This window comes from Silurus aristotelis, assembly GCF_946808225.1.
Source record: "Silurus aristotelis genome assembly, chromosome: 11".
NCBI lineage: Eukaryota > Metazoa > Chordata > Actinopteri > Siluriformes > Siluridae > Silurus > Silurus aristotelis.
Genome location: NC_139584.1, coordinates 10,164,250 through 10,178,172, shown reverse-complemented (window position 1 = coordinate 10,178,172; position 13,923 = coordinate 10,164,250). Strand labels below are relative to the sequence as shown.

The 13,923-nt window shown below is 37.2% G+C and overlaps 1 protein-coding gene across 3 annotated transcripts in view; it reads right to left on the bottom strand.

Moving 5' to 3' along the window:
- Window positions 1-12,587, bottom strand: part of cttnbp2nlb (CTTNBP2 N-terminal like b) — a 34,580-nt gene extending 21,993 nt beyond the window's left edge. Inside the window, exons 1-3 of one of the 3 annotated variants that reach the window (XM_083555375.1) lie at window positions 12,463-12,567; window positions 7,683-8,112; window positions 5,169-7,362 (exon numbers count right to left, since the gene is read on the bottom strand). In XM_083555375.1, coding sequence (XP_083411501.1) covers window positions 5,169-5,267 — 99 coding nt within the window. In that variant the 5' untranslated portion in view covers window positions 5,268-7,362; window positions 7,683-8,112; window positions 12,463-12,567. Of the gene's footprint in view, window positions 1-5,168; window positions 7,363-7,682; window positions 8,113-12,462 lie in introns of all 3 variants that reach the window. The other 2 variants (XM_083555374.1, XM_083555376.1) reach the window with 2 other exon arrangements.
- Window positions 12,588-13,923: the final 1,336 nt, after the last annotated feature.

Here is a 13,923-nt window from a genome sequence, read left to right as displayed (position 1 = left end):
GACTTATTTTGTATCGTTTTTTCATTAAAGAAATGATTAGTTGTCAATTTTGGTGTAGTATAAAAGCGCAAAACTTTAGGTCGCACTACAATGTGAGATTTTGTCCCTATTTTTTTTGCACTTTCATTGACTAGTCGATACAGACAAGGATATCAGCCTGTGTAGATTTATAAGATCTTCAGAATATATTTGATTTATCTATAGCTTTCCTAATTTGGAGGAATTCCTTTAGAGAAGGAATCTGTGGCACAAAGGTCGGGTCATACACACATTATCTGCATCCGTTGCTAAAAACAAGCAGAAGAATTCCCAGCATGGCACACTAGGAGGGCAGGAAACCATGCCTAACAGGAAACAGAGAAGAGTATAGATCCAGCGTGAGACCAGTGGACACAGACAGTATCACACACAAACACACAAATACACACACATCCAGAGTTCCAATCAGGGACTGAAAGTCTCCAGAGCATTGGGGGGTTTCTGAATGTCTCTACTGTGAGTAGTGGCCTTTTCGTCCTGATTTAGACAATAATACACAGTAACTCTCACATGCACACAAATGCACTGTTTCCTCCGGCAGGGTGGTAAAAGCAGGGCTTAAAAGAAAAGTACAGCCTCCAGGCAGAGAGAAAACCCCAGTGAATAACACAGCCTGCACCAATAAAGGCTTGAGAGCGGGCTTGTGTGTGTGTGTGTGTGTGTGTGTGTGTGTGTGTGTCTGTGTCTGTGTCTGTGTGTCTGTGTAAGCATATCTATGTGTGTGTGTGTCAAGGAAACAGCAGTGGTGCATTGTGACAGGGGGTCTGAAGGCAACTCCCTCTACTCTGATTGATAATAAACTCAACACACAGGCCCAGTGTTTCAATAGTGCCACTGCCAGGCTAAGTAATGAAAAAAAAAAACTCTACTAACCACAGTAACCCGAGCAATTATCACACCCTGTGAGTGAAGTGTGTGTGAATGTGTGAAAATTCAAGTATTGGAACAAGCATAGTTAATAGTTAGTCATTTTGTCATTACTAGCCATCTCACATACTCAGATTACAGAAGAGCTGCATGCTTGTTCAGTTTCCCTCAACTTATATTTCTGGGCAGAATCATGTGTTCAATAAGATGCTGTGAGGCTTTCTGAAACGAAATGTGAACTCTTCCTGGGATAGTATTTCCTCTCTAAATGGGCCTTTAAAAAAAAGCAAGCACAGTGGTAGTACAATGCAACACAGTATTAATAATACTGTTAAACTTTTTCTTCCTCTAATAGAACACAAAATGAAATTAACAATAATTAATGACCAATGTAACAGCAACAGGTTTTCACCCTCAGCCTGTTGGATCATGTATAATTTATGCCGTAATACATCCATATGAATTTTCACTGCAAAATTGCTTCAGTTTCTAGCTACCTTGTAAATACACACATCTACAAATTTTTTTAAATGTTACCATTTTAAATGTACCTCAACCACAAGTAAGGTTCTTTTATAAATTTAAACCTGATTAAACCCAAAAGTGAAATGGGAGTTAAATTAACCATATACATATTCCTAAAGATACAACAGCAAGTTTTGGACATCATAGGTTTTTTTCCTGGTTTTGATCAAACTAGCACCTTTAACATAAGCCTTCCAGAAAACTATACAAAAATACTTTCACAAATTTAAAGAATTATAAATCTATGGGGGTTCTTTAAGTATCGAAAAAAATAAAATGTTAAAGAAAGGAAATGCCAATTTCATCTAATCCTATCAGAATTCAGCAGATCTCTGACCACCACACAAATATGATTACAATTATGGGCTACAGCCCATTAGTTACAACAAACAATTTGTTACTATGGCCATCTGTAATGCATCTGCTGCTTTAGTAACTCTGCACTTTAGTTACTTTAGTAACTCTGCACATTAATTGAACGGATTCTCCATTTCATGAAGTGGCCAATAAGTCCTCATTGTTTACCACACAATTACAAGGTTAATGCGCTAATTAAAATGGAAAATGAAATTCTGTGTATCATATAAAATATTTCTATCAGGTGCCTATGCCTTTCAGTACCTGTTATAGACTGGCCTTTATGTCTGTTAATCCCAGTGATAGAGGTACAGTATGGCCTTAATGCCTCTTTGTTTTAATAACTGCAGTATGGCCTCCTTGGCTTTTAGATATAAAGATAGAGGTACTGTATGGCTTCAGTCCCAGTGACAGAAATATGGTCTCTTTACCTGTTAGTTCTAGAGATGGTGATATGGCCTTGATGCCTGTCATAGAGGTGAAAGAGGTCTTGGCCTCTGTGCCTTTCCTATAATTAATATGTGGTTTTAATGCATGTTAGTTCCAATAATAAGAGTGTCACCCTTCAGGTCTGTCGGTCTAAGAGAAAGACGGCCTGATGTCTTCGTCCGATTCCTGTGAAGATGTGGCCTCTAAAAATTAGTCATTGCCTATTAGTTCAGGAGGCATGTTCTCCAATTCCTCATGTATAAAAGCATTTTGGGGCAATACTGATTCCTATTTTTAACCGAATGATATCCTATATTATGGCACTTGCCTCACACAAAAATTATGAGAGCTGCTGCAATAGTTTACACTTGGTTATGTGTTGGACCTGTTTCACTTGGTTGCACATCTGCATGTGTTGTTTTTATTTAGGCAATTCATTGTCTACAACACTCTTTTCCAACCACCAGTTCTAACCAACCACCTCCTTCTTTCACACTTGTACATGATCCAGTCCAGCATGCAGCTCCTGTCATATTGTCCTGCCAGTCATCCTGAGTCAAAATCTTAAAAACTAGTCCAAGACCTGCATTGTTCACAAATGCAATACTGGGGTCTTCTTTTCCTGAGCATGTCTGTGGGGGTTGCCGGAATCCCAGCATGCGCAAAGCTTTGATAAGCAAGTGACCGTAAAACAGGCAGGGGGGTTGTGTTTTGGGGTTAAAGCCCTAATGAGGTCCGCTCTGATCTCTGTGTATCCTGCTCTGTCATTATCACGGCTTTCATCCTCCCAGTGTACCACTTACAAAAGTGTTAAACACACTTTTACATGCACACAATTCTGTTCTGTGTATTACAGCACAATCTACCAAGGTAACAATCTACCAATCAGCCTGGTCCGAGTCTATTAAGAAGCTCAGATTTTAAGTCTGTACATGACGAAACATCAAATAAATGGAAACATGGAGATTTTGCATAATATATGAAAACCTTGTTCAACTGTTAATACACAAGTAGGGGCAAAGAGAAAATAAATAAATACAATAAGCATATGGATTACTCATATGATAACATAAAAAGGGCAAGCAACTACCTAGTGTAAAAAACGATTTGGTGCAAATTACGGTTCAACAGCTCCAGCGTTCAGAGATCAGCCCTTGATTTGACACAGTGTGTCACGGAGTGTGTTAGAGCTATGAGCTAACACACTTGGCTGAAAAGCTGCTGGCTGCCTGCTACAGCGCTCTGAACACATTCTGAGCAACGCTGATGCAGATTTCCTACACTGAGCGAGTGTGTGTCACTTACAGGAATAGCACTGCTCGCCATTGTTCTCTACTCTGCTGATTTCCTGTGTGACACACACCTACATAAAACGTTTCCTTCTATTTCCAGGCATACTTTGGTGATCACAGCAATGTGTACTGCGCTATGCAACTAAAAATTGTATAATTCAGTTTAAGTTTAAATGCTGAAACAGCGTAGATCTGCCGTACAAGAAGAATGTGAAAAGTAAGAAGGCAAACATATAGGGATAATTAAAGGAAAATAATCATCCCTAAATGGTTAATAATGTAAATAATTTAATTTACCGTAATTTCCGGACTATAAAGCACATATATAAGCCGCACCCACTGAATTTGACAAAGATTTTTATTTTAAACATAAATAAGTCTACATTGAAACTAATGAACTTTACACAGGCTTTAACGTAAGACAGTGTCTGTTACACGGTGTAACGGGTGAAATATGTTGTGGCTCCTTTAAGAGCAGAGTGGCATTTGGGAATAGCCTGCCGCGGCATTTTTACCGGTATTACTGCATGTGTGCAAGACCGAGGATTATGTCCTTATTATTTTCTGATGCTTATTTCTAAGTTTCTTTGACTAACCCATAACACTGTTGCCAAGAAAAATTAAAAAGCACGAGTTTTGGAAACCTGTCTGTGTTTATATGATTTCTGTTGCAACTGGAGTTAGCGAGCTCTCACTTCACCCAGACTCAACGTGTTACAACGGCTTGTATCTAAACAGTAGACTTCTAAGAAAGTCATTGTTCACTGTCTTCCTCCTTCCTTTCACAACTATTTCTCTCGGTAGTTTTTCTTTTGGCATTGTTGTGCGTTTAAAAAAAGTTTTTTCTCCCGATGCCGTGCAGCTCAGAACACAGGTTGCGTATTTTTGTTTCTGTTCGGAAATTTAATTGGTCTAATGTTATGGGGTGCAGTTTTTTAGCTTGTAGTTTGTGAAACCGGGAAAAACCCAGGAAAAATTCATAAATAAGCCGCTTCGTTGTTTAAGCCGCGGGGTTTAAAACGTGGGAAAAAAGTAGCGGCTTATAGTCTGAAAAATACGGTATACTAGACAATGTACCAAAGCTACATATTAATACATATGAACTTATTAAACAATGACACATCAAACTGTTTATTCATTTATTGTTATGTTCAAAGTTGTGGAACATCCATGAGTGCCTTTTATCCCTTGTTGTATAACATCTATAAATCTTTGCTCTTTTACCAGCCTTTTTTTTTTTTTACTTCGTGTCATGTTCTACAGAAAACTGCAAAACCTTCTATTCTCCTTAAAGCATTGACACTGAAAACTACTTTCCAAAACTTCCAAAATGCAATTATTATTCAAGATGTAGATTTTGTAAATATTACTGTATATATCAACTATATATCAATTCAGCTTTACAACTATTATACAGATATTTGGAAAATCGTTGTTTTAATTTTTTTTACAGAAATGGGGAAATAATGGGAGCATTAAATATAAACCTTAGAGTCTATGTCTTGTAGAGAAAATGAATCAAACTGGAAAGCTCTAATAATCAGTATCTGACTTGCGGCTGCTTTCAGTAACTGGGTGTCTGCTTGTTTGTCACAGGTGAGGTCTGAATAGTGTTGTTTATCTCCTGGGTGTGTGCATGTGTGCGTTGCCAGTTCTTACCCTGAGAGTTTGAATGACGAGGTCCTGCGCCTCCAGCTCTCCCTCTAGTATGCTCAGTAGCATTAGCAGCTCTGCTTTACTCAGACTCTCAACATCCATCCTGCTACGCTGCAACACACACAAAATATTAGTACTATTTTATGGATTCTTATAATAAACAATATTAAAATTACTGGTGGGTAAAATATTTCAAAACAAAAAAAAATATGAGTTAAATAAAACCACTGAACATATTTAAATAAAATAGAAAAATCTTTTCTGTCTATCAATCTATATTACCTGTCTGTCTGTCTCTCTAACTGTCTATTATCCAAAAAGATAACGTACAATTGGGTAGGTACGAGCAAATTTTGGCAACATGAGCATTTTATGTCATGAATGATTAAAATGAGTCCATGATCCTACACATACGACTTCAACTCTTTTAGTTCTGTAGTGGTCAATCTCAGACCTGGGCTGATCACCAACAAATACACTGCCTACAGCTACACCCTTGGCTTGGTCAAGTTGTTTTTTGTTTTTTGGGGGGGTTTTTTGTTTTTTTTAATTAAAGCTGCAGTTTTTCAAATTTAGCACTTTTCCTTATCTAGCCAAATGATCTTACAAGGTCAAAACCTTCATATTTTTCACTCACCCACACTTACACACACACAAACACACACAGATGTTCACTATTTCTGTTTTGTGGTTCGGGTAGTTTTGAAAAACGATTAACATATCTAAATTATGGGAGTCTGCTCTAGCCCAACCACACAAACACACACTCACACACACACACGAAAAACATGCCTTAAATGTGATGTGGATAAACACCAACATTAAATGCATCCCAGTTGTTGATGGAAAATATCAGTTGTCTACTGTAAACATAATGTTGATCCTAAAGCTTGACCATGTATTGACCCCAAAACCTCCTTGACTCAAAAGCTGCTCATTTACCATTTTGGAATGCTTATTTATAAGACTTTGAGAGTTCAGGCACCAAATGGTACTTGTCTTTTTACAGTTCTACAGCTGTGCATTTGTAATAGCTTCAAAAGTGACCATGTGACCTTACTGCGGATAAGGAAAACACAGAGGAGTGGAATAAGCGATGATGGCCTTTGCCTGGTCTCTGCTCACACACACACATAGATCTCACCCACAGCCCTTTCATGACATCACGACCGAGATGCATCAGAGTAAAAAAAAAAAATACACAGGACTACAATTTGAAATCAAAATATTTGAAATCGGTCTGGATCTGAACCTCAGATAAACCGTTTGCACTGTACTTCGCACTTACTCACTCCCTCGAAACTGAATGTGCACCATTTATGAGGTTAGACTCCTGACTCTGCCTTGCATCATCACTGCTACACCGGTCAGCCTAAACAAACACTCGATGCAATGATAACATCTGGATTCTTTCCAGTACGCCTTGCGGTTTTCCTCACTAATAATGAGTCATGTTGACTCAGATATGCTGGGACAGTACACCGTTCTCCCGAGTTTCCACTGTATGATGATATCATGTCCAGAGTCTTTTCACACACACACACACACACACACACACACACACACACACACACACACACACACACACACACACACACACCATGTGTGTGAGTTTGTTTTATTTTCAAACAGACCATTTTTCCAATGGCATTTTGGGTGTTCTGGTAAATTCCACAGACAGTAAGACATAACTCTTCAGTCGGATTAATAAGTCAGAAGGGTTTCCGAAAAATATTTTTCATGTTTTGTTTAATTAATCTGTCAGACTGCTCTCTTAAAAGACATAACTTCAATGTTGTTCATGCTGCATTGTGTGTGTTCAGAGCACTCATACAAATATTTACATTGGATTTTTGTGAATCCACAAGTTTTCATTATGGGGTGCTTACACAAGTGAAGTGTTTATCCCCTTTTGAATCGCACACACTATTGTGTTTTTTCTCACAATATGGTAGAGATCAGCAAACACACTTTGACTTTGAGGTAACCGTGGTGTTACAGGTTTGAATCGTTCAATCGTTCGTTGTGAAAAGAAGGAGGAAGACAGTGAACAATGACTTTCTTGGTCGGCTACTGTTTAGATACAAGCCGTTGTAACACGTTGAGTCTGGGTCATGGGAGAGCTCGCTAACTCCAGTTGCAACAGAAATCATATAAGCACAGACAGGTTTCCAAAACTCGTGCTTTTTTTATTTTTCTTGGCAACAGCGTTACGGGTTAGTCAAAGAAACTTAGAACTGAGCATCAGAAAATAATAAGGACATATTCCTCGGTCTTGCACACATGCAGTAATACTGGAAAAATGTGGCGGCAGGCTATTCCCAAAATGCCACTCTGCTCTTAAAGAACCCACAACATATTTCAACCGTGTAACAGACACTGTCTTTCGTTAAAGTCTGTGTAAAGTTCATTAGTTTCAGTGTAGACACCTGCGGCTTATAGACAGGTGCGGCTTATTTATGTTCAAAATAAAAATCTTTGTAAAATTCAGTGGCTGTGGCTTATATTTGGGTGCGCTTAATAGTCCGGAAATTAGGGTAAATTTAAATAAACATTTAAAAAATCTTTTAAAAAATAAGGACCAGCTTCATATGTCTCATTAGAGATCACTGAAATTAAAAGTATATGGCCATATAGCTTATATTCTATATACTGTAGGTGTGAATAAGAAAATGTGAAAAATGGAACTGCATTAGGCAGATTACAGAGAAATATTTTCTATTTATTTAATATTAACAAATCATAAATGAGGGAAAACATGGTAACTTTAATTTTAATATAATACAGTTTGGTAAAATAAAAAATGCTTTTGTCTTAAAGCCATCAATCAACGCTGTTAATTTCTTGTCGTGTAAATAGTCATGGGTCCCCTGTGACGAACTGGTGTCCGGTGCAGGTATATTCCCAGTATTCCCAGGATAGGTTCCGAAGCTGTAGCGCCCCTGACCTGGATGAAGAAACTAAATGGATTCAGGTCTGACTTTACCCTGTAGACCAGAGGTGCCCAAATATTCTTCTTTGAAAGGCCAAAAAAATCTAACTCTCAGTGTGTTTCATGCAGCATAAGGGTACTGAATACATTGTTCGATGTTGTAAAACATCACTTTTGATAGAGTTAGTGGTTAGGGTTAGGTTTATAGGATAAGTTAGATCAGGTCCAGCTCCACCCCCTAGCACTGTTTTTTTAAAGCGAGATCTATCTTGCAGATGTCAATGTGAGCTGCTAAACCGACCTATCAAAAAAAAAACGGAAAATAAAAACTTTATGCAATACACATAACTTTTAAAAACACATTCAATATAATTATATCAATATTTATTTAGTGCCTGCTCCATATTGTTGGTACATAGGCATTTTTGCTGTTTTATGCATACACCTGGCAAAAGGTTTGTTTAGCTTTTTTTTTCCAGTTTTATGAGGACAATTTCAAGTTGCAAACAAGCCAGAAATATTAATTCCACTCTGACTTAGCCCGGGGTGAATATATTGGTAAGTGTGAAAGCACCCTCAGAATAAACCCTGTGTGTGAAAACAGTAAGGGGTGTGATTATGTGGCATCCCTGATCATATCTATAAGCAAACAAAATCTAGCTCGGAGGATTAGTCAGTCTATTGCAATAAAGCCATAGTTACTAAAAGAAGTAATTAAATCACAGCTCTTTCTTTCCTTTATTGCATTTTCCTTTGCTTATAAATATTATGTTTACTAAGAGTACATCACTGCCTAACAACTCTGATCACCATAGTGGCAATTTGTGGGACACAATCATTGGAAAAATGCAGAGAGAGGAATAATGCTTTACAGGCAGGACGTATATGTATATGGATAAAAAGACGTAGCAGAGATTTACTGCAGCACTCAGACCAAAAAGTGCTTTCTATTTCATGAGCAAACCACTGACCACAACAGCTCATTACTTCCACATTACCACTCTTTCTCTCTCTTACTTTCTCTTTCTCTGCTCAAATACACACACATACACATAATTTAAAACGTTCCCACTTCTTTTTTAAAACATCATATTCAATCACTGTATAAAGACTGCCAAAAAAATCTTTTTTAGATGCAGTAAATATGTAAGCAAAAGCCTGAGAAATAAATAATGTCATTCCTAAAGACTTTCACTTTACATAAAAAAAAAAAAGCATTCTGTCCCTGAAGGCAAAACCGTTGAGGTGCTGAAAAGATCTGCACAGCCAGGTAATCAATCAAAACTGAGCTCCACCGCTGTGCCATTTTGTAACAAACAGACCAATACAAATGCTCTTCTTGCTTAGTAAATAAAAAAATAACAAACATTTACACAACATAAAAAAATCACCATCATGTGGGTAGCATTGAATTGTCACAGTTCTAAGGTCCCAGGTTTGATCCTGATTTCCTTTACATGTTCTCTCCATACACAGGGGCTCTCCAGTTTCCCCTTACCTCCCAAAAACATTTCCGTAGTGTCTTTGTACCAATCAGACGTAAAGCTGTAACAAGAAAAGCACCATTTTAAGTGCAAAGGGAGGTCCTACTAATAAACTTTAAACTATATGCTTGATGAGTATATATGAATATGCTCTAAAAAAAACTGTATAATTTTTGATATGCTTGAAGGTTTAATGAGTAGAAACCAAATATTCTGCTTTATTCAGCATTTGTGTGAACAAAGGAGTCTCCAGTGTCAGCACTGTGTTACAGTCAGATGTAAAACTGTGCCCTTAAACAAGACAAGCTGACTTTTATTTTATGTTAACCAGTAAAAGAGAAAAAAAAGGAAGCTGGAAAGGGAACAACTCCGAACTACTGTCTATAGCTGCTGTAATAAATGTGATAACAGGAAGTAACTGCTGCATTTGTGTGGACTTTCCACAATATTTCAATAAAACTATGTCAAACAGTTTGGGATGTGCTGCTATTGGAATAAATAGTCAACCATCACTTCGATTTTTATTCAAGAAATGTTTCCACCCCTAGTTGTGAGCTTAATATTGTTATATGTTTGTATGTATATAGTAATACAAGCTTCATCTTTACAATAACCCATTCATCCACTCTTCTAACCAGGCATTCGCTTCAGAATGTCCGGTTTTGATTTATACAGTACCTGTTGTAAGATCTTTGAAATTATTTCCACAGCCAGCAGAGATTATTTGCTTGTTCAGTGGTGCTGTGATTTAAGGCCATACAATCACAGCAAATGATTTTAATTACTGCCATACTCTACATACACTGGTATTGACCGCCTGCTGCAGAGCATATTTATTATTAAATGAACCTCTTAACAACGTGCTCATCACAGAGGGGTTCCGGTTTTCCTTTTTGGTGCTCAGTCATGTGACAGCTATTCAGTGATGCTGTAAACTGTCTATTGAATTATAACATCAACTAATCAACTCCCTCAAAGCTGGAAAATGATCAACTGAAACCAAAGTGCTATAAATGACCTCTGTAAAGACAAGCATTACACCAAACCACAAGCTCCTTTTCACTTCCTCTACACTATCTTAAGGAGAAATTCTTGTAAAGCAAGCAGTGAGAACATGAAACATTTTCCTGATTGTTTTTCACATGCTTCTGCACAAGAACCGAGCATTTAAAAAAAAACAGATTTATATTCATTTAACCTACTTCTGGATGTCTGGTGTTTTTAACCTCATGTTATACAGGATTAAATACACATCTCTTACAACCCAAATCCCTTCCCATAGATGACACACATAACCCAGATTACACTTAATAAAAAAAAGATATCGGTATATGGCATGTTTTGCTTATTCCTAAACAATGTGATCAGCTTTGAATCTGTTAAAATAGAACCCAAACCATACCAGACATATTAAATGCTCAGGATCACTGAGATCTAGTACACAGGGTGTGCGTGTGGGTGTGTTTGTAAAAGAAAAGTGCATGGGTTACAGGAATCTTTGGAATGTACATCAAATATTAACAAAACCTTCTACAGTCTTAAATTGAATTAAACAGCCATGAAGTGTGTGCATATCATCCTTATTTAAAGCAAGCATCCTTTCTAATACTAACATTTGCAATGCAAAGTGGTCTCAAAATGAGAAATACAATGTCAGTGAAAAATGACTTGAAATGTCTGTTTGCACGTGTGCATGCTCTCCCTGTATCTATATGAGTTTCCTTCAGATTCCTCAAGAACTCACAGAAACATGCATGTTAATGGATTTTCTACTCTGTATTTCCCCTTAGAGTGAATGAGTCTCTGAATATGTGGGAACTTTGGTGCTCTGTAACAGACTGCCATCTCATCCAGGGTCTGAATGTGTAAATGCTTTAATGCTCTGTGATGGACTGCACCCAGTGTTCCCAGGATCGGCTCAGGATCCACAGCGACCATGATCAAGATAAAGCAGTCACTGAAGATGAATGAAGAGTGAAGAATAAATGAAACTTTCACTAAATGTTTCATTCTCTGCAACTGCAATGCACAGAAACATCACCTTAAAAACAAAGTAACCTTTAATAGTCAAACGTTAACCTTACAACCTTCGATCATAGCACCAGGCCGAGGGTCGTAACAAGTGTAGCTAGGAGCTCATCCCCTTAATCACAGAGCTTTTTCAGTTGGAAAAACTGTCCAAATAAAAAGAAGGAAAGTTGACAATGGCTGTGTATGACATGGATGTCATAACACAATGCGTCTGAAAGTTCAAGAACAAGCCTGACTACATTTTTTTGCACTTAAGAGAACATGACAGGGTGCCATCAGCACACCTAATCACACCACATTAAAGAAACGCAGGAAGTGAGGGTTTACCTACTCCTTAGTGTATTGAAGATGGTCATGGGAATGACAATTCTGCTTTATTAGAAGTTATTATGCCCCTTTACATTGTGTGCTGTTCATAGAGTCAGTGTATATCTCTTGTACACACCTAGTAACGACAAAATATACTCAAGACACTAAAATAATATCTCAAATCAAAGCAATACATCATGAGAGTAGTGAACACAGGGTGCGTTCAAAAGCGCGTGCCACCCTGTTAAACATCATGGCAAAGGAAATAATAATAAATCCTATACTAGTCAATGATCAATAAGAATCTACGTTGAATGATAACTTTGCAAGCTTTCCATAGAAAGCCAGAGTTATTTCCACATGCAGGTACACCACGATAAGCGTTACACACAGACTGTGCTGTGGATTTTAAATCTGTAGGTAACATCATTATGAACTATACTCAGGAATGGCACATTCCGCCTCTCCTTATAACCTCTTTGTGTCCGCACATCGCAACTCACACACTCAGAAAAACGTGTGAAAGCTCAATTCCACTCACCTTCATACGATCCAGTAGTGGTTCATCAATTCCCAGATTATTTCTGCTATTAACGCATCAAATGTCCTGTTATGAACTGTATGGTACAGCATTCCCTGCGGGAAAAAATGGACTTGGGGTCGGTGACAAAGTAGCCAACCAATAGAGAGCGGGAACTTGCAGGCTTTAACGAATGGGAGAAGAGTTAGAGGTGTAGTGGGAGGGGCTAAAGACCCGACCTATGTAGCCGCCTCTTTGTCTGCAGTGTCTTTACGGAAAACGTGATTTATTTCACATCCACGTGTATTTCACATTCTTTCTTTTTTATAAATATTATTCTAACACATAACATTTTGAATCGTTATACATCATTTGACTATGCGCATTAATATATATGTGCATTAGGCTATGACTTACAAAGTAGGCCTCTTTTATTCAGGAAGTGTACATTAAAAATGGAAATATAAATACATTTATAACTTCGTGAATGGATGTAAATACATAACGTAATCGCTGCATTTACAAGAGATGGAGATAGTGGGAAGAATTAACACCTGATTTTTTCAACCAAGGTGAATTGTTGTTTCTTTTGTATTTTTGCGCCCCCTTCTGAAATAAAGCGGAATTGACTATTTGAGTCAAGTGACCCATCAAAAATTAATGTCTCAGTCGTTGGGAAAATATTCAGTATGTCTAAAAACTGAAGTTTAATAAAATGTCTTACGTACAGGTAATTTCTCCTCTCACATATGTATATGCAAAAGTTATAAGCAACATGTTTTCTGTAGAATATATTTCAATTTGATGAATTGAAGTCATATAGTCATAATGTTACAGAAGAATGTTTGTATGTGAGTATAGAATGCAACATATTGCATAATAAATAGGAAGAAATTTTACATTTCCTTCCTTCCTTTAGTCCTTACATATGCATAGTATCAGCAGTTCACTCATCTGTTTTCCAGAAATGTCTGGTTAAATACTTTATTCACTTGAATAAAAGCCTCGAAATGCAAATGCTCAGTTTCAGCAACTCAACATTTCTCAGAATGACACAAAATTAGTAAAAAGAAAATACATAAAAAATATATTTCTCCTACATTGAGAATTATCCATAAAATAGTTCATTTTGCATTTCTACTTTGTTTAAATGAACAAATTTATATCCAGAAAACTTTTCACATTTTTGAAGTTCTGAACAAACAATGTCAAATATTTCATGTTGTTTGGCACAAAAAAAAAAGTTATCACGGGTCATTCGCACAATGTGCTCTGGAAAATGTTGTAATTTTGCTTTGTTTATTGATAAAATGAATGTCTCTCTGTGGAACATAAAAGCCAAAACACTTATTTTAAAATAAAGAATCACAGTCTTTCTATATAGCTCTAATCCTGTATTTGACTTCATGAAAGCTCATCATTTTTATGATACTACAAACCCATGTGCAGCTGTCATTACCCCCAAGATTCCCAACACGTTCA